Consider the following 22,087-nt stretch of genomic DNA (forward strand, 5'->3'; position numbering starts at 1 on the left):
ATGCGTAGTTGTCAAATTAAGAAATAGAAGCAATAATTTTAAGAAGAATCAAAGAGAAATAGAGCTAGCATACAATAAACTAAGAAGTACCAGCTGTAGTAGCAGATTTGTGAGACGCTTTCTTTCATCTCTCCCCACTTGAATTAAATTCAAAAACAGAAACAGGAGATTAAAGGTGTTCTTGTAACAATAGCTGTTCTGGGTCACCATGAAAATGAGTACTGTCTGCTTCAATCTATTCCTCTGTGTAAAGTGCGCAAGCAACTGGAACGTGAGGAACTTATCCAAGATTCTGGGCTCAGAGCCACCCAGAACTGATGATCAAACTGCAAGTCTGGGTTGGAGGGCAGAGAGAACTGATATGTAAAGGAAGCTTCTGCTGCTTCTGAGAAAGCTTTCTAAAAGAGACTTACAAAATTCCCAATTTGAATTGGAAGGAGTATAAAAAAATTTCAGAATGACTGAAGAGTAGGAACTCAAAGCCATGGAATCCCAACATCTAACCTAGATGTGTCCCTGGCTTGTCCTGTGACAGCTGCCAGCAAATTTTTTGATGCAGTATTATTTTGAGTTCCTTATCTGTTAAAAAGGAATAGCTGTACCCTACAACTATGATAGTAAATCTGTTATTCAAGGGTTATTAGCGTCATCTTATGTTAGTAAAATACATTGTATGGTGAATTAATACCTGAACCGTGGTGAAAGGCCTTGTATTCTTGATGAGATAAAATCTACCATGAGGCAGAGATAGAGTTCAAGGCAGACATAGTTTACACATCTGAGGCTTGGTGTATGCTTGATTACACATCTAGTCAGGTTTTTTTCTTATAGTATATTACTTTTATCCCAAAAGGTTAGCATGAAGGTCATTGTGAGAGAATTAGAACTAGCTGATGTTTGTGATGCTCTTTGAAGATGAAAAGGACTATATAAATGCTAAGTGCAAATTCCTGTTCTTTGTTCCAATCAGTGACATCTGAAGTATCTCCATTGGCTTTGGTTCAGTTATTCTGGGTTTAGTCTGCCGGAACCAAATGCAGACTTCAGCTGTTAGAAGTAATGTGTTAAAAATATTTGACAGCACGTTACGCTATCACATCAGTGATATAAATATGCAGCCCATTGATTCATATACATTCTTGTTACCACTTCATAAATGTTGCTGGTGCTATCCTAGGCATGACTTTCACCACTGGAATTACTTTCTTATCTGACATGATTTGCACTTGAACTTTATTTACATTAATGCATCTGCCCAGAAAACAATAAGGTAGAGAAAAGCTTTTTGCTTTTGAAAGTAATCACGTTGCTTTTTTCTAGCCCCCAAAGAAGTCTGATTATTTTCCTTACGTTGAATTATAAAAAGCAGTTCTAGGTGTTGGAAAGCTCTTCTTGAGTTGCTCTTCTTCTTGACTGCAGATCTTCTCCAGCTCAGCTGTGGGCAGAACATAAGCCCCTGGCATCTGAATGCTGTGTGGTGTTCTGAATGACGGAGGGATTCCCTCTCCTACTGTAAAAGAACAAGTAGCACTGAATAGTCTTTATGCTGTGAAACAATACAGACATGCCTAGAGCCATTCTGCAACCTTACATTCGCTCAGAGTACTGCAACAAGTATGGAGATAGTTGTAATCTTAAAGAGTGGAGAAAGATTATGCACATAATCTGCCAGCAGCGTGATGTTCCGGTCTGTTGTCTGAGCAATAAAACCAAAACAAAGGGAAATAGTGGGTGAGTTGAAGGGAAGGGGAAGGAAGGGTTTCCCTCTTGGGACAGAGGCTCTTTTATACGCAGTTGTGAGTGAGAGCATGAATCCCACAAATAGACTTCAGCATAGAGAGACCTAATCCTCCGCACAGGACCACATTTTTTTGCTAAAATTTGCTACTGTTCAGTTGCGTGGTTTGGGGTCACCTAGTCACACAGAGTGAGGGTGGTATTCCATGTCTGGTACAGCTACCTAATCCTGCTTGTGCAAAGCCAGCAAGCATAACAATGTTCATAACCATTTTCTTCAGGTGTAAATGACTACATGGAGACATAAAAGAATGAGGCCAGGAGCCAGTTAAAATAATGTGGTTCTGTATTTGAACTTCTCTAAAATGTGCTGGTATCATTGCATTCCCAATTCATTTTCACACATAGTTTTTTTATAACTGTGATTAGTTCCATTGCAATGTTTTGTATAGTCCAAATATTTATCAGAGTAATCAAAGATTATGATGCCATAAAAACAAAGAGAACTTTAGTGCTTATTGAACAGATGAAATATCCCATTTCTAGTGGAAAGTTATGGGTTTAATTTTTGCAAAAGCCCTTACGTGGCTCACTTTGCTCCCAGTGTTTATGTTTTATGAGGCTCTTGTTCCTAGGACGTAAATCCTTCAGTCAAATGAACTTTGTTATTCATGCCAAAGTATTTCTTTTTGTATTTGGCATCTGGTGTGAGGATAGATAGCCCTATGAAAGAGCTGTTCGTGGTAAAAATGCCCTGTGTGAATCTCCTCCCCATACAAAACATCTTGGCATTATCATTTAAATGGTGCAATTATTATCTATACTTAGAATATGTGCCTCCTTTGTAAATCATGGAAGAAGTCATATGTGGTAGATTTCTGAAGTATCTGAGCATAGAATTGGAGAGCCTGATTAAAACTGATTAAAGCAGCAGTTTCGCCTATTCTGTAGCTGTCCTACTGTGTTCCGTATATTGAGAGATAACGGGATACAGACTGCAGAGTTGCCCAGAAGCCCTTGGAAAGGTAGATATACTTGGAACAAGAAAAATTTAGGAGTTGTTCCCAGCCAGAAATAGAAGATGTAAAATGCCAGAGTAGAGGGGCAGATTGCTGGTTTTCCACAACGAAACAGTAAGGTGTTTGGTGGAATTAAAAGACGGTGAATACAGAGGTGATGGAAAAAGGGAGCATCTTTGCATATTTTATACTTAACCTAACTTATTACCACTGGGAATTGCTGAAGTCAAGCTGGAAATATGTATAGTGGACAGGTAGAGGAGTTTCCAAAGTTATAAAAGTTAATGCTAACAAGTATTGGAAAGAATATTAAATCTTCTCTGTCATTAATGCAGACACCATGTTTAAGATGAGACCTAGTACAGTGGCATCTTGTCCTCTGCCAGCTTTTCCTAGCCACTACTGGAGACAAGATAGGACCAAAATATTCAGATATAATTTAGAATTTAGTAATTCAGATTGAGGTAGAAGAACAGATCAAAAAATAGATCTGGGTTTCCAGTCAGGGAGGACTACTGTTGTGGTTTAACCTCAGTCGGCAACTCAGCACCACACAGCTGCTTGCTCACTCCCTGCCCCCCTCCCCCCCTTCCCCCCCCAGGTGGGATGGGGGAGAGAATTGGAAGAGTAGAAGTGAGAAAAACTCGTGGGTTGAGATAAAAACAGTTTAATAATTGAAATAAAATAATAACAACAATAATAATAATAATGATGTAATAATAATATACGAAGCAAGCGATGCACAATGCAATTGCTCACCACCCGTCGACTGATGCCCAGCCCGTCCCCGAGAAGCGCTGCCATGGAGTGTCCCTCTGGCCAGTTGGGGTCAGCTGTCCTGGCTGTGCCCCCTCCCGGCTTCTCACTGGCAGGGCATGAGAAGCTGAAAAGTCCTTGACTAGTGTAAGCACTGCTTAGCAACAGCTAAATCATCAGTGTGTTATCAACATTATTCTCATGCTAAATCCAAAACACAGCACTGTACCAGCTGCTAGGAAGGAAATTAACTCTACCCCTGCCAAAACCAGGACAGCTACTTGAGGAAGAGAAAAAGTGAGAGAAAGAGAAGGCGTGTTATGCAGCATATCAGGTGCTGGGTCTGAGATTGTCCATGTTGTCCCTTACTGCTGTAAGGGACATCTCATGTTTTCAACTGACACAGCTAAAATAGCTCTGTTCAGAATGAATGTAACCAACTTGATGTGCTCAACAACACTAGAATTATAAACAAGTTCCCTCTGGAAGGCTCCTGAACGTTTTTAGTAAGAGAGTATCTACAACATTCCATAAGGATGAGGGACGGAGAGAGGGAAAAAATGTGCCCCTTATTGCAACCTACAGATTGGTAGCTGATATTTCATTTAGATATTGGTTGAACAATACCTAAAAGGGAGAAGAGCTGTCCTTGAAAATTTTGCTTAAGTATCATCAATTTCACAACAAATGATTGTAAACATGTGTTTAACAGACATTTAACAGCAATCTCTTCTCAAGATATATTGAGGTTGGTAAAGCTGGTTTTTGTCCACTGGCAACGTCCTCTGGCAGAGTAAGTTTTCATAAGGAGCTTGGTCAGAACAAGCCAAATCAAAGGCATACATCAAAGAACTTTTGGGACGTAAGTTACATACAGGTGACTGAGAAAACAAAACAAGCTAAAAAAGTAAAAGATGAAGGTAAAAACAAATTTGTGTATACTGTCATAATGAACTCAGCAACAAAAACTGCCCCAGGCCCTATGGGAGACTGAGAAAGAACTACTCTAGCTGGCAGAACTAGGTTTTATATCAATTACTGTTTTTTTTTATTATTATTTAGAGGAGTATTTTAATTCTGGACTTTTGATTTGACAATAATTATTTCACTTAATTGCATAATCATAGAATGATAATTGCATTTCATATTTCCTTTTATATTCTACCAACATAAAAGACCAAGTTAGATTCAATTGTGTTGAATTAAGGGACGAAAATAAGAACCAAAGGCACAATAGTCATGAACAAGCAGAATTCAAAGCAATTCCATTAGTAGGTCAGTCACACTAGCAATAATATTTTACTTAACTTTCCTTGTTAGAAAAAGACTGGACTTTAAACACTTCATCTTGGAAAAAAAATTTGATACCTTAGTTGACTGTCAACCATTGAAAAGAAACTTTTTTTTGTTAACCTAGCCAGCGGACTATAAAGTTGTAAGTTGACTTGAGCTTAAATAAGTAAAGTATTCCGTTATTATGGACAGAAAGTAAGTGAGAGACTGGGGAGGAAATACTCCTATGAAGAAATTAAATAAGCTGGAGATCTCTATATTGAAACTAATTTGTTAAACTGAGGGCAAAGGCCTCAGGTGTGTTGAAAAACAGACTCGCACAGGTGTCTGTACTGCAATTGCAAAGAAGCCTTAGAGGTACCCTTGGATTTAACTTCCTATTAATTTCCACTAACTTTTCCTGTTTTAATGCCTGCTGTCCCCAACCATAATGTTTTTCTGATTTGAGGAATGCAGCTACAGGGTAAATAGACAAAATGTCTTTTTTTTTTTTTTTCCCCCCTTGAAAATTATGTATTTGGTATTAAACCATTACAAAAATTCAAATTATATTAAACTGGTGGATTTGAATTTACCTGAACGTAGACAGCCAGAGTTAAAACTGCAGTGCTATCTTTCACCTAGTTCATTTTTCAAAGCGACAGAAGCATCTGTATCTCTTGTATATCCTATGTTATTTGTGCAGGAACATCAAATGCCTGAAGACTGAAGCAATGCATTCTTGAATGGCGTAAGACTAAGACAAATCATAGCAGGTTTCAAATGGAAAAGATCTTTAAGGTCATTGCTCTTTCCATTACAAGTGCAGATTTGTTACCTGCAGATTCACAGATTTCAGCCTTTATTATGAGTTACTTGGCTTAGTTTTAGACAATCAGGTAGTCTGTTTTTTTCAGGCCTCAACTACTATTTAGTTTTTACAGTAGGATTTTTTTTTTCCCCAGAAAAAAAGAAAAAGTTCATCCCTGTTCTGTTCCATCTAGTTCCAAAGAGGAAGCTTCAGGGGAACCATTCCCAATAGGTGAATTTGCTAAAAAAAAATGCTTCTTTTTTTTTTTTTTTTTACCTTTTAGGTTGTTTTAGCATATTTTAATCTTCTATAGCAATTTTCTACTTTTCACAGTAGTGGCATTTAATTAAAAAAAAAATCAGTTTAATTAGCAAGACTAGGAAATTTTGCAAGATAAATTTTCCCATTTCTGAGAAGTAAAATATCCCTATATTGGCTAGAATTTCAAAAATTACCAAGATGGGGAGAGTTTCGCTGTGAGAGGTGGTTTGCTGAGGATTTATTTTTGCACTGTTCTAATTTAAATTACATTCTTGCACTAGAGCACATACCATGTGGGTACTTAAAGTAGCAGCTAAATGATGCTACCCAAGTAATTGGAAATTACTGACATTTAGTGAGTTCCAGCGATACAAATTGCACTTCCTAAAACCAATAATAACAGCAGCAATATCCACTATCACTCTAATACTTACTACCTTTGTTACAGATGCTTTTGTCTGTATTAACATTATTATTGTTACTGCTAAATGATCAGTGAGTATAGATGCATTCTCAAATGCATGTATGAGAAAAATACCAATGTTATTTGTCTCCTTAAAGATTTTGGTTGGTTAGACGCTAGTAAGGAAAGGATGGTATGGGCGTTAAGGGATTGCGTTCAAATTGAGACAGTCTTGATTTGAATCTCACTTTTAACACAGACCTCTGTGTCCAGTCCTCTGATTTCTCTGCAGGTGGACTCAGTCCTGCAATTTGTTGTGCAGTTGGCTTTGGGAGCCCACCTAAAGTTAATGGGGCCTGAAATGGCACAGAAGTCCATATGTACGTACATAATTGGAGACAGGATGTTTATAGACCTAGTCATATAGACACGACAAGTAGAAATACTCTCCAATTGTACATCAGCATATTTAAAATGTACTTAATGACATTACATTTTATTGAGTCAATTAGGTGGGAAATGGCATTTTACGCACATTTTAAACCATCCAAACATGTTCCAGAAGTATAGACATGAAAAAATATGACAGTTTAGAAGATGTGTGTTTGGAATGCAAAAGAGGAAAATGTTACTAGCAAATACAGCTCCTTCCCTAAGAGCTGTAATATTGTTCCTGATGGTCATTCTGTAGACACGAAATGAACATTTAAAGAGATTGGTTTGATAGACCACTCAGTGTTGTGAATTCAAATGAACATTTTATGTTTTCATTTTCTCAACAGTAACTGTTGATATATAGTATTTTGTATTTCTTTTCTGAACAACCTTTTAAAGTCACATACATATTTAACTTAGATAGTTATCGCCTGAATTGTTCTGGAGTGGACTATGACTAAAAATTAGAATGACCAGTTCAAATATTTTTTCTGTCGTCAATGGCCACTGTACACCATGGGATTTTTGTTTCTTTTAACTGTCTCTGTCCTTGGATATTTCCCCACTCTCTAACATCCGAACACCTCAAAATGTTCTCTCCATGCGGACAGCTTGCTGTTCAGCTTTAGATCTGATATGTGATATTAAAGATGAATGGGGGAGATTTGTTGTGCCTAAAGGTTATATGATGTTGCTTTTGTTTCTCTACCAGACAGCTGATACTTACAAAGGCCTTTAGAATGCCATTGAAGTTTGGAGTATTTCAGACTACATCTTAAAGCCTTACTTCACCCATACGCTTAATTTGTATGTGTTGCTGGTTAGTACTTATGTAAGCTGTCATGCCTACGAGTTCTTGAAAAATTTTGAAATAGTCAGGTTGATATCAACATAGCCAAACCTGGCAATTTTCTAATTTGATTTCTTCTTTTCCATGGCATCTAGGCCTAATACTTTCCTCTCATTTTTATTCTTGCTTAATAAGAGTTTTTTCAGACGATTCTTTTAGTATTTCAAGCTGGGATTAGTGTATACCTACAGATCTGAATGTGTCTGGACTGCTTATGTTCATGTTCTACTTATTAAAAACTGATAATAAACTAAGCTGTACTGCTGTGGAAGATGAGATCTGACTGCTTAAGCGGTTATACATTGTTTTAAAAGGTTGGCTAGCTGTTACATTTGATGCATTTCATTTTCAGCACAAATACAAAAATTTAGGAGACTTGTTCAATGCTACTATTTCAAAACTGTTCTTACTCATTTCACTTGCTGAATGTTTTCAACTGTTCAGCTAAATTTTCCAGATTAGAGCATGAGAAAAATATACTTCCAGACTGCAGGCAGTCACCTCTGCAATTGTTTTGTTTTGAAAGAACTGGAAAAGAAAGGAAGCATTTATTTCCTATTGGTCAAATGAAGGTGACATTGCTTTAGCAAAGTACCCAGCTGAAATTCATATCAATTAAGAAAAATAATAGTCTAGGACATCTTAGCTGCTTTACCCTAGAAACCACCCCCCCACCCCCCCCCCGTAAGATATTTCATATCCCTAGTGAACAGGAACTTTATTAGAAGAGGCTTTATTAGATAAATGTAGCACTGCACTGGATTGGGTAGTACGTGTTTCTGAAGTTCTAAGCAAACATAGCGAATCTTTTAGTTGATCTGAGGAACTTTTCTCTCAGATGGTGCTTCTTACATGCTCATACGTTTTGCACGTCATAAGAACAGCCCATTACATAGTGAGTGTATGTGGGTACGTGACAAGGAAGAGGTGAAACAGAAACAAGGATTCAGCAGTGAGCAAGGCCCTTGCCAGAAGTCAGAAGCGTAAGAGCACTTTGATGTAAATCGGCACTGTTTCAGACCTGCCAGTGTAGTCTTTTAATAAATAAGTTAGTAGTGTGAGAGACACTCTTGGAAATATCATCTGCTGGTGTCAAACTGATACCCTTTGAAAATGACTTCAGCCTGAGCAACTTACTCCCCTGTGCAAGCTGATTAGTTTAGATTGGCATCTCTCTCCACTGTCTTGCCAATTTTGGCCAATTGCATAGCACGTGCTGGCATTTTAGCTCCTAAAGTTAAATATTGACATTGATATATGAGAGCCTACTGGAGCTTTGAGTAGAATTATGAGACACTCATTTCACAAACACAGTACTAGCGCATACTGTGTTTTTCCTATCATTAAGAACCTCGAAATTATTTCCTCACATAAATGGGAAACAAATTATATATGATGTTATAAGCTGCAAATTTTCGGGATAAGCTCATTTACTTCTTCCTTGTAAACTTTTCCACAGTGTATTACTGTTCATTGAGATCACTAATTTGCTGTAGTCACAAGCATACCTACCTGCTATTCCTGATACTAAAACAGAATTTCTTAATTGCAGGAATAAGGACACATGGTATCTGTCTGGGGGATAGCTGTTGCAGCCTTTCAAATTCAGTGAGACTTGGGGTGAAAAGATTCCCTTCTTTTTTTGAGAATATATACCAGGGTGGTCAAAAACCAGGGACCACTAGATTTTCGCACTTGCAGCAAAGCCTAGACAGTGCTTTGGACCACTGACGAGGTCACAGAAGAGCATAGCTATTAAATGATTATTTTACACAAAAGTGCAAAATATTATAATTGATAGGCATATGGTGCAAACACTGTGATGCTTTTGGAATTGAAAACTACCCATGACAAATCAACCAGTGAGGTACATGGAAACCATTTATGTTTTTCTAAGTTCTACGTGAAGGCTAAACTAATAACTGCATATCTAATTAACGTCCTTTTATAGATGGTAAATCCAGGAAAGAAGTACCTGGATGTTGATTAGCTGCCTAATCAGAAACATGGTTCTGATCTCTTCTACCATTTTCACATTACCTCTTTAACATTACTGAGGTTTCAATGAAGTCCATGATGTAATGTAGACTTTTAATTATGCAAAGATTAATGTAATATTTCTGATGAGAGGGTAATTGAAAGGAATCTGAAAGAAATGGAGCATGAATGAGCTGAACTCCAAACTCCAGCTGTGTTAACTCTCTTCTCTGTGTTAAATGGGAATTAGAAGATGAATGCATCTTGGGTAAAGTTCATTCCTGTACAGAGGGTCAGCATGAAACTTAAATGCCTTTAATTTTTGTGAGGTTTTAACTGCAATGTAGGAAGCATAGTCTGTGTAATGGGGGCTGAGTTTGGTCTCATAAGGAACATACATTTCAAAGGCTTTGAATTACTCAGTTTAAATCTGTTTCTTTAAAATAAGCAGGGAGTTGAGTCACTACTATGTAAATATGTTCAGAGAAAGCTAAGGCTGCAACAGGGAAAGCTAGAGTGCCTGGGAAATGCCAAAGCATTTTCTGAGATCAGAAAAAGTCATTTTGCAAACAAGATTGTTTATTAGCTGGTTAGAAGGGTTCTGCTGGAATATGAGCTCTTGGCAACCTGAACCATAGTGAATGAGGTTACATGCTACCAGTTGCCTTTTTCCTAGGATGGGGCGTTATGAAATCTTTGTCTTAAAGAGTTATGTGCATTTTTTTCTCCATTTTCTTCTATCATGTGGATCAGCATAAGGAATAAACCTTAAATTAGCCCCTTGTGAAATAGACAGGTAGCTGTAGTCATTGAAGACGTCAATATTATAAACACTTAGTCTGTATTAGGTGGCTTGCTCCTTTTCCGAACCAGTTCAGCGTCCAAAACCCCATGACTAGATGACAATTCAGATCTGTCCTGTGGAGTTTGCCACCAACATCAACAACTCTTTTGACCTTCCAAATACAGTCAACATCTTTAGTGGGAATAGAAAGGGGGGTTTGTTCCATTTCATATTCTACATCATGATTCTCCCTACCCTAACTGCATACTTAGACCTAAATTCCTATAGCATTATTACACTCCATGCTATTAGTTCACTAGATCCAGGTAAACATGTACAATGTTTGTCAGTTTTCTTGACCAGCAAAAGCAAACATCATCTTCCAACGCCAAAGTACTAATGCCAACAGACACCATCTGTTTATGATAAGCTGTGCTTTCTTCTCTGAGACCCATTAACCGTAATAGTAATAATTCAGACAGCAAGCACATAAAAATAACCCTGCCTATTTCACTGTTATCTCACTATTTGAGTATTTGCTATCTTAGAAGGAATGTGGCTGAATGTTTCTCTTGGGTGTTGAAGAGGTAGGGCAGAGGAGAACTGTGAGAGAAAAATGGTGAAGATCACATTAGAGACTTCAGTGAGAGTGATTTCTGGAGAAAAAAGTTCCTAGCTTTATGCTGCTAGTGTATTCCCCAGATACCTTAAGGGAAAGGTGGGGGGTGATGACGTAAGAACAACGATGCGCACACCGCTTTTGTGGCTTTCATGCCTGCAGCCATATGCAGCAAATTCCTTCTTGTAGGTAGACAGAAATCACGTTTAAAACAACACATGGTGTGTGATAATTCTTGAGTGCTGACACCATCTATAGAGACAGTGTTGTTCTTAACAGCCAATACAAGGAAAATAAAATAATGGGCATAATGATCATTAATGTACAGATCTAAACCTGCCAGGCACAGGCTTACCAGGGCATTAAGTTCCTAAAAGAGAGAGATAGCATGGATCAGCAAATGTGCTCCCTGCACACATTATTTGCACATTTTATGCTCACAGTATTACTTAAATACTAATATCTTTTATGTCCTGTTGCCAGCTGCAAACTTTAAATTGTGCATGACATAAAGTACATAAGAATGGGTCAAAAAAACCCAAACCATCAACACAACCCTATTGAAGTTGGTGGATGAACACTAGAAGTCAGTAGTCTTTAGGTTAGCTGTTTAGAGATGGGACTCAAATAAGAAGTAGACCCTAATAATTTGGCTGTGTGTGTGTGTATTTCTGGAACTTTCATTTGGTCCTTCTTTATGGGGAGAATAAAGAAAAAACAAACAAACAAGAAAACTACAATTCCTATACAGAAAACTATAATGAACATTGGAAATCCTGCTAGGAGAACAGAGAGATTTTAAATATGGACCAGATGCTTATCAGTTCCCTGAAGAATTTATAATAGAACAGCTCTGTTGATTTCAGTAGATCTGTCTGCTTACATTCATCATTGAGTTTTCTGCACAATACTTTGGTTGTTCTTGCTTTCTGTAGATTTTGTATTAAGGGAGTTAGTTACTGGACAACTTGTCCAATTATACCTTATATGACTATATCAGAATATTTTTACAAAGTAAATTTGTAACAGATAAACTTTGATATTAACCACAGAAACTAAAAGTTAGACTAACTTCTTTATTGGACATAAGCAATTTTTAATCAACTTTCTGTGCAATAGAAAGAACGAAGACAGATTTGATCTGGAATTTTCTTACTGGAACTACCAAAAATTATTACCTACTGGAATTTTACAGCCCATAAATTTTGCATGTTGAATCTGATTTTAAAAGCCAAAACTTACTCCTTTAGCAATCCAGCTTTACAAAAGGGTCAAGTCATCATTAACGAGCAGAGGGGTATATACTACCCTTCCAGACAATGTGTGGAATAAGATGATTTTCTAATGCGACTTCAGTTAAGACTGGTGAAAGGGCTGAGCTGAATTCATAGGAGTCTTGGCACCCTTTGCCAATGCCAAGATTTTTGTAGATAGGTCAGCAAAAGCAGCTGTTAAGGAGACAGCATTTTATGGATGCTTGCAGGGAGCTCCTCCTATTACATGGGAAAGCCCGGGAAAAAGCCCAGACAGGTTTCTTTGCAAACATGTCAATGAAAGCTGCCATCATGGGCTATGAACGAGAGGAAAAACAGGTCATGTAGGGATAATCCAGGAAAATATGTGCAGTAGGGAAGAGGCCATGAAGGAGTCAGAGTAACAGAGGTTTTGTCAAAGTGGCAGACTAGGAAGGTGCTCCGTACGGCAAAAGACTGGCAGCATATGAGCACAGTAGCTTGAATTTGTCAAAGGTTGTGAAAAGGTGTTGCAAAACTGCTAACTGGGGAGAGCCTGGGTAGGAGATTTAGCTGTTTGAATGGCTAGAAAAAGCCCTTTGGGATGATGTGTGAAAAAGAATCTTCTAGATTAAGACATAACCTAAATATACAGACCTAGAAAGGAGATTCCGTGACAAAAACTTTCTCCAGTTTGTTTCTGGTTTTAGGCTTGAATAGGAGGCAGGATGATAGTGTTGTCCTGAGCAATCAAAGGAAGAACTAGAAGGGAGTGCTTTAGGGGAAAGATTTAAGAGCTCAGTTTTAGCTGTGCAGAGCTGTCAGCTAAACATCGAAAAGGTATCAGAGCTAGAGGTCAACATGTGGAAGAGCAGCTAAAGAGAGTAAGATCTTTGAACTGTCAGCACTGAAGTGATTGCTGAACTTGTGAGAATGGTGTCACAGAGAAGGGGAAGAAATTAAAGTGGGGGAAAAAAAAGGTTTCCCCAGAAACCTGGGATGGAGGAAATGAGGCAGAAAGACATGCTGGAAAAGTGATTAGAGAAATCATAGTAAAATGACAGGAGGAGTCACAGGAGCCAAGGGAAGCATCAGATTTCCAGGCATGTGATTGAATGGGTTGAAGGCAGCTGATAGGTCAGAAAGGATGAAGTTGAGAAGCAATTTCAGTAGAAAGGAAGTCTAGGCAGGGACTGCAGAGCTTTGAGATGAAAGGGAGAAGAGCTGGGGTGGTGCTTGAAGAGGCAGGTGGGGTAACAGGGAGAATCAACGCATATTGCCCTTTATTTGCAAGCTGTTGGTGAAGCAGTCACTAGCCGCTTGAATTTGTGTGATATTTATAAATTTTGTGCTGATAGATTCCTCTGGTGAAGTTTCAGCCTATAGATTGTACAGAAACTCAGTGCTACAGCTGCTATTCATTCATCATATACAAGCGCCTGTCCTTAGCAGGAAGACCTCCAGGGATGTCCTAAAGATTCAGAGCAGCTTTGCCAATTCAAAAGCTAGTGTTATTTCCTTTGAGTCAGGATTGAACAAATGCCCTTTAATGATACTAAGCTTTATTGCAATCTAGAAATGCTATTTTTCAGATGGTCTGTGAGATCAGTCTCCTGAACTCTTGCTTTTCACTACCTCAGGAGATCAAGTTGTTTATGAGAATTTAGTCCTAGCTGTAATCCCTGATCCAAGCTTTGGCAGTCATGATCACAAATTTCCTATATGTAAGTCTGGATCCTAATTTTGTGGCCAGACCTTTTCTTTAAACAGCATGCTAAAAATCCACATGCCAAGCAATTCCAGATTTTATCTTATTTGGAAATCTCAGTGATATTCTCACTTCAGTGAGTGTCATCCATCAGTCCTTCTATGGATTCTTATGCTTGCTTAATTTGCTTTACTTACCTTTGTTTAACAGAACGGAGGTCGTGCTGCAGGGGAAAGGACAGGCTGTTACGTGCTATCCAGGTGCCTGCCTTGCTGCATAGCCCATCTGGACAGGCCCCTAGCTGGAAGAATTTAATATTGAAGTCAATTCAGATAATACCAAGATAATAACAAGAAATAAACACATAAAGTAAAATAGCCTTATCAATAATTACATTAAACTTAATCTGCCCAAAAAAAAGCAGATAATTAAAAATTAGTAGAGAGCACAAGCCAGCATCTAATAATGACCATTATGTTACAGTTTATGCTGCACCTGAGATTGTGACAAAACTGTTGGTATTGCATCATTTAAATGTACAAATGCAATATATAAGACAAACATTTCCTGAGTGTTTGTGAGTTTTGATGTGTATGTTTGACTTGCATTTTTGTGTTTTGATACAGCAGTTGTCTCCTCCCAGGGTAGAAAGCATGAATCCTTCCATGCCCTGTAGGCAGCTAAGCCCCACACAGCTGCTCACTCGCTCCCTCCCCCGGCGGGATGGGGGAGAGAATCAGAAGGGGGAAAGCGAGGAAACTCCTGGGCTGAGATAAAGACAGTTTAATAGGGAAAGCAAAAGCCGGGCACGCAAGCAAAGCAAAACAAGGAATCCATTCACTCCTTCCCATCGGCAGGCAGGGGTTCAGCCATCTCCAGGAAAGCAGGGCTCCATCACACGTAACGGTGACTTGGGAAGACAAACGCCATCACTCCAAACGTCCCCCCCTTCCTTCTTCTTCCCCCAGCTTTATATGCTGAGCATGACGTCACATGGTGTGGGATATCCCTTGGGTCAGTTGGGGTCAGCTGTGTCCCCTCCCAACTCCTTGTGGCCCCCCCAGCCTGCTCGCTGGTGGGGTGGGGTGAGAGGCAGAAAAGGCCTTGACCCTGTGTCAGCACTGCTCAGCAGTAACTAAAACGTCCCTGTGTTATCAGCACTGTTTCCAGCACAAATCCAAAACACAGCCCCATACCAGCTACTGGGAAGAAAATTAACTCTACCCCAGCCAAAACCAGCACAACCAGTAAACCAACACTGTAAGGTCAGAAGTTGTATTTGTTTGAGGGGAGCCAGATCAAACTTAGCTATATGTTTTGCTAATTTTATTCTTACTATTCTTATGTGTTTTTATTGTGAAGCTGAATATTTGCAATTTACTAGTGTCCAAGTGAAACTGGAGGAAAGTGACCCATTAGCTACAGCTAATGTTACATTTGCTCCTGATCTCTGTTTTTCTGAATTTCCTTACTACCTTTATATTATCAGGGTGCCCATCTAGAATGGGTAAAATTATTCAAGTTGTGCCACCTTCACTTTATTAAAAAAAAGTTTGTCCACATAAGATTTATATTTCTGTAGCAACATTAATATGATATGCTAGCTCTTTTATTCCCTCGTATATTCACAAACTATAAGGCACTATAATCATGTCATCTTTAAAAAGATATTGTTTGTTTGCTCTTTGCTTGTCAGTGTGTGTGCACGCAAGGGAGTGACTCACTGGCGTTTTACTTGCACTCTTGCACTAACATAAACGATCAAGGTGTCAAATGGGGAGAGTCGGGTCCTGGCTCGAGATTTACGCTCAGACCTCTGCACTACATCTTCCTGAATTGCACTACAAAGGTCTCTGAATGCCCCAGGTGACATTTTGGGGTTCCCTCTTGGAGATTTCTGTCTTCACAAATAATTGCTTCTGAACCTGGATAATTTATATGTAATTGCTGACAAATGTGCACACACTCAATCAGTGTGATTGGGGAAAAAACCAAAAAGTTAAAAGATACTGTGATCTGCGTAGTAATAATCACACGAATTTCCCATCGTTTAGGTCTGTAAGAACTCCTGACATTTGAAGCTGTCCTACCGAGTTGCCGTGGCAACGAGAAAAAAGAAAACATCAGATATGAAGATTGCAGTTTACAGTTACTGTTCCTCACTACTAGGCCTCAGTTGCTCCAGATTCAGTTTAATTTGCAACCTCACTTAATCTGTCCGATTATACATTGGTGTTTGACAGCCTCTACCCTAACCTCCGTTTATTAATGGATTCCTCTTGCAAGACGCAAGGTTTATGCGAATTTTCTCTGAATGTTAAAAGACCATGACATCTAAACTGGACCTTGGGGGAGCAGAAAACAGATTGACTCCATTTTTTTCTATCTATCTGTTGACTTGTTGCTATTCAACTGTTCAGAAAATATTTTGTCTGTGGGTTAGTATTTGTATATGTATGAGTGTATGTATATATATTTATATAGAGAGAAGAGTTATAAGACAGGTTTAGCTTTTATAAAATATTCATCTGGAGTGTGCAAGGGACAAAGCAGAATAATACAGCCACAGATGAATTGTAACTATTCTACCATGGCTAAACCTACTGTATTTGCTGTTTATAGTGTGGCCAGAAGGAGAGAGCCTATTGCAATCATACCACTACAACAGCCACTTTGTTGACACCAAATAAAGCAGGCCCAGGGCTCCGCAGTGTCACTTTTGTACCTCAGGTTCAGCAAACAAGAAATGCAAGTCCCCCTGGCTTGTTTCTGATCTGAACTGCTTTCCTTATGCCCCAGACGGAATTTACGATCCAGCAGGAGCACAGCGCTTTGCTCCCCATTTCAGTGGGAGCAGCGCTGGGAGGTTCTGCAAAGCGCTGATTTGTGAGAAAGCAGGAAGCAGCCAGCTGCGACCGGCACTGTATGGGTAACGATTTACAGCAATGGGAGTGCTCGGCCTGATTTTAAAGGGGCTAAAGTCAGCTTCGTTTATGTTCCTGCAGATAATTTTTTGCTGGGGCAGTTTACAAAATGTAAGTCAGTCTTTCATCAGCTCTGCAGACGCGGTTAAGTAGGTAGAAGTCTGCATACGAGAAGCTGGTTAGAACAGCAAAAGCAAAGTATTTCTCAGAAGCTCTGGTCTCTCTCTCAGCCTCTATGCAGCTGTCATTACACATGTAAGCGCAAGGAGGAAAACAGATACCCTATTCTATAAATATATTCACACACATATATATAGTTTTGAATATATATATATACATACACACACACATGTACACACAGTTTCCAGTTAAGAGTAACAAGAGCATTTCTTTGTGTGTGTAAACTTACCACACTTGTTTGCAGACATGGAAAAAAAGGGTGTTCCTTATATATGAATCTGAATCCTTTTCTATTCTGTGAGCATGTAAGCTTAAAAAAACCCTTCTAACTGTATCAAGATGATCATCTTGTTAATAAATTGTAAATGATCCATCAAAGCTCACACCAAATTTTTATAAAATTAACACAAAAAGTATACTAGTGACAGACTGTGGCTTTTATTAGAGCTTGCCAGTAACTAGGGTAAGGTAAGTGTCTTAGAATATTTTAATAAACTTGCTTATTTAAAGTTTAAACAAGAAAGCTTCCTTATGCAATAGAACTTTGCAGCTGCATTCCTTAGTTAGCATTTTTACAGTACTTATGAGTCATACTGTATGTTGTCTTTACTACAGTGAGATTATGAGCATATCTTCCACACCATGTATATGTTTCAATAGTAAAGCTTTTTGGAAGCATTAAAAAGTCCAAACATACATTTAGTTTTCCATAATGCTACACTAGATATTAAATGTGTGTTGGTGGTTAAAAATTGCTGTACAATAGCTTTTCTCTGACTTCCTGTATTGTACCAAATATGAAACAGGTCTTTTGGGTTTTTTTTTAATCAAAAGGAGTAATAACAACAGCGACAGAGGAAAAATTAGTTTGTGTTGTGAACTTTCCTAACATTGTAGATTTCTTGATAAGATACAAGCTGCCTTCAGACAGGAATCTGTTTTTCTCTTCCAGCTTAACTCCTGCAGCCCTGACCAGGTAAAATCTCCCGCTGACCTTGTTTCTCTTGCAGCACGCTCTAGGTATTTCAATTACCAAAGTGGTACTTTGAGGTTAGTGGCAGTTTCTGTTGAGCGAGGGCTTCAGGAGCGGGCTGTTAGGCAGCTGCAGGCATTTAAGCAGGAAAGTGCCTGATCTCAAACATTAACATGGGCCTGCTTCTAGTTCTCTTTCTCTGCCCATGCCTTGTAATAATCATATGCTGCTGCTTTATCAATCAACAATCATGTATTTTTAAAAAAAAAATATATATAGTTTTCAGGTGAATTTTTCAAAAGGAAAAGAAATCAACAAATGCATAACACCACTGGATTTTCAACATATGTATCTAATGAATGCATCCAAATGCACCCAAAGATAAACTGCACCCTATGCTTTGATCTACAAAACCTCTATCTTGAATAAAAGAAATTCTAATATCCTCACCCACAAGTACTCTTTTTCTACTTACTTTCTTCCTCTTTCTATCCAGCAAAACCCACCTCTGGAAAGACACCCATTGACATTAATGTCATTTCTATCAAGTACCAGATAAAGCCACCCTTTTCTCATTTAAACGAAGGCTCACATAGCAGCTGGTGGATCATTTCAAGGGCATCCAAAATGAGCAACAAAGAAAAAAATCGCTTCTGCGTGGAACTACGCTAACAACGGGAAGACTCTTTCTACCACTTTGTGCCCAAGGACAAGAGATCTTTCTTCTTGGATAATACTGCAACCTTTTGACATGTAGAGAGGTCAGTATCATGGCTGAAACTCTGAATCAAGATGCATCAAAGCCTTCATTCACCATTATCACTTTATTTCTGCGCATAGATTAAAGCCTCCCAGCCTTCATGTGTGTGTCTAGGCTTCAGACAGAGCTAATCACTGGACTACCTAAGCATGCAAAGAGAAGATGAAGCCGCCATGTTAATGTTTCTCCCTCTCTGTACCTGAGAACAACCTCCATTTAACAAGAGATTGTGGCACTTTCTGTAGCATTATACAAGTGAGGAACCACATTAGAATCTGAGTTTTCCTACCTGAGTAAGATTGTTGGCTCTGGCTCAAAAAGTGATGCCCATTTCCTGAAACAAAGGAGCAACAATGATTTATTAGTTTTCCCACAATATCATGAAAAAGTAGAGAAGTTACAAAATTGGTTGTCATCTTTTTGTAGTTAATTATGTTTAACATTTGTTCAGCCAATCTTGCTGTTTTTATAGCATAGCACTTATTTCTACCTAGCTATTTTGGTCACTACAATGTTTATTTCAGTCTATGTTTGTAGACATACAATGCTGTCTGGCGTCAGAAAGGCACTGAACTTGTTGATTTTCATTTTGTAACATGCATAAAACTTCTTGTGCAAAAATTATTTCACTTGAAAAGAGTATCTGCTGTTAAAACACAAATTGGGTATAGCAGTTAATCAGTGAGAGGAGTTTATTAGCAAGACAAAGGTCTCATTTGGGGTGTGCTTGCTAATGGAACCCTTGTCTGTACACCTCATGTGTGTGCTTTTACAATATGCCTATGTGCATTTATTAATGTACATTTTGTTCAGTAACTGTAGGTCTGAAGATGAAAACAAAGGGAAATGAGCTGAATTTCCTACTGGGTATCAAGGAAAATTAGGTAGGATTGGAACACTGGCTAATACACTTTCTGAGCCCTGTTCTCATCACATTTACACTGGCGTAAATCAAAAAGCAACCCCATTACTAGAATTGTTTAAGATTCAGTTAATCATATTTAGATGAATTTTTTCATCTAAACCTCCCCACATATTGCTTTTACTGGTCTGCTGTGAACAGTAAAGCAGCAATATTTGTCACAGGATCATTGAGTGCTTATGTATTATCAAAAGTCAGTCTTTTGTGACATACAGAGAAACCTACAGCTTAGATGCCTCCCACAGATGACTCACTTCCTTCGCCGACCACTATGATGTGTCTCTAAGGCACCCAGCATAATTTAGTTTAGCCTTCATTTGAAATGGCTGTGGCCTGTAGTCAAATAATGCGTCCTGGTCTCTTGGGTAGTCATTTAAGTTAGGGATCGCTATAATAGAAACCTCATTTATTACATTATGGACTTACAATCAGTTTGTAGGGCCCTACCTAAATGTTTTATCACTACAAAAAAGACAGGCATATGTTACATTAACAACTTTTACATCATCCGTCTTTCCTTTGCGAAAAGACCTTCCTGCCTAAAATACTGAGAAAGCTGCCAATTTTCTTCTCAATTGCTACTAATACACTCAGCCACTTGAAACACAGCAGAATTTTGTACGCAAATAATTTTACATCGCTGTTTGTTTAAAGGCTAAGTTTCATTCTGTATGGATTTAATAATGTCTTCTTTAATTAAAAAAAAACAAACCACAAGATAAATTATATTAAAGTCACAGCAGCTTGAGAACACTAAGTCTAAGGCAAAACTTTGATCCTATCTTCCCTTTATTGCATCTCTAGAAACTCTGTTGTCTGAGAGATACACTGTCCAATGCTAACAAAAAGATAAAAAACTAAAATAGCAATTATTTTCTTTCAATTAACTCTGTGATCTATAATCTTTAGAATTAACATGCAAAGTACATTAGTAATTATCATTATTACTATTCTATTTAAAGCAGGTATAGCTGACTATTTTACTATGTAAAACACATAACCCATTGACTACACTGTTCTCTTGCCTCACATCAAGATATGCTGGCTGATTTATATTTGTCCAAATAAAATGGATGATACACTCATACACTCTCAGTGGAAAGTTACTAGTTGCACAATTGCTATGTGTGTGTATATATGTAGATATATAGAGATATACACATACATATATATAAAAAATATATATGCAGATGGAGGGAGACTAATACAACATGGGGACTTGGAAAAAGCAGTTTAATTAATTCCATGAATTATGGATGAATACACGAGTTAAGGGACAGCATGGGTTATGTACGCCAAACCAGTCTGATTTAAAGAAAAGAAAGAAAAAAGGCAAATAAAACCACACCCTAAAACCCAGGCTTATCCCAACTCTCACGTATTTATGCTACCTTTAGCTGTCCCCTCTTAACACAGTTATATCATTTGAAGATATGGATAATTGTTTACCAACTCATTTTTAGTTGTCTACGTATCAGCAGGTCACCAGTAGTGGAAAGGGAAGGGTTTATAGCCAGAATTCTGCATTACTGTGCTTTCAGTGGGACACCTATTTGGGAAAGCTTCACCCACCCCTTTGAACATTGCACTCCTCCTCTGCATCAGCAAACGACTGTATTCGATGACTTGGGCTTAAAATGAATGTAGTCTAAAGACAGACTGTGTGTATGCATGTGCATACACACCCTGCCTGGGACTGTACAATAAGAGCACGTCTGGTGGACTGTGATGGTGAATTCAGTACAAACAAGCTGTGGTGTTACTGCCATTTCAGACAGAACCCTCCTGTGAAGTCATATTTGCCCCATAACAAACTGTCTCTTTAAGTTACCACCAAGATATTTTTTTTTTAATGATTTTCTTTCTTTTTTTAAGGTTCAAGCAAGGAGGAAAATATTTTGTTTGATTTTAAAAGATACTTAATTCAGCTACTTTTCCAGTGAATTGTTCCTTTGGGCCCTAGTTGCTGAATTGCTTGCTGTTTCTGAGGTGTAAATAAACGTTTTGATTTATGACGTGGTTGCAAAGAAACTTGTAATTTATTTGTGAAATGCTCAAATAAAGGATGTATGGGCTTTTACCTTTTGTCTGAGCGTAGACCTTCCTAAGGCAATACGGCAGGAATGGCAGGCCTACAAAGTGACCTTGAGACTGCCAAAGGGCTGGAATAACCTGAGCTAAATACAAGAAACTCCCCCATTGCTCTAAGTAAAAAGAGATAGATTTCAGTCTTCATCATCACCATGCCATGGTTATAGAATGAGACTGGAGGTTAGAGAGGTAAATAAGGTTTGACCACACAAGAAGGCAGTAGCAGATTATTCGACATCCATTCAGGTAAGAGCAGTGATTTGCCTTCTAAAGCCCCACTTTCATTACAGAGAGTTGCACTGACCCAAATCTGGGTCAGATGTCCCAAGGCTGGACCGTGTGTAGGAGCTATAATGGATTTTTCTTGCATTTC

General features: G+C 38.4%; 1 protein-coding gene across 1 annotated transcript in view; it reads left to right on the forward strand.

The window, feature by feature from the left end:
• The window catches only part of CDH13 (cadherin 13), a 531,145-nt gene extending 509,444 nt beyond the window's left edge, over positions 1-21,701 (forward strand). Inside the window, exon 14 of the mRNA XM_009332307.1 lies at positions 15,919-21,701. Coding sequence (XP_009330582.1) covers positions 15,919-15,926 — 8 coding nt within the window. The 3' untranslated portion in view covers positions 15,927-21,701. The remainder of the gene's footprint in view (positions 1-15,918) is intronic.
• Positions 21,702-22,087: the final 386 nt, after the last annotated feature.

This window comes from Pygoscelis adeliae, unplaced genomic scaffold, assembly GCF_000699105.1.
Source record: "Pygoscelis adeliae isolate BGI_AS28 unplaced genomic scaffold, ASM69910v1 Scaffold18, whole genome shotgun sequence".
Classification (NCBI taxonomy): domain Eukaryota; kingdom Metazoa; phylum Chordata; class Aves; order Sphenisciformes; family Spheniscidae; genus Pygoscelis; species Pygoscelis adeliae.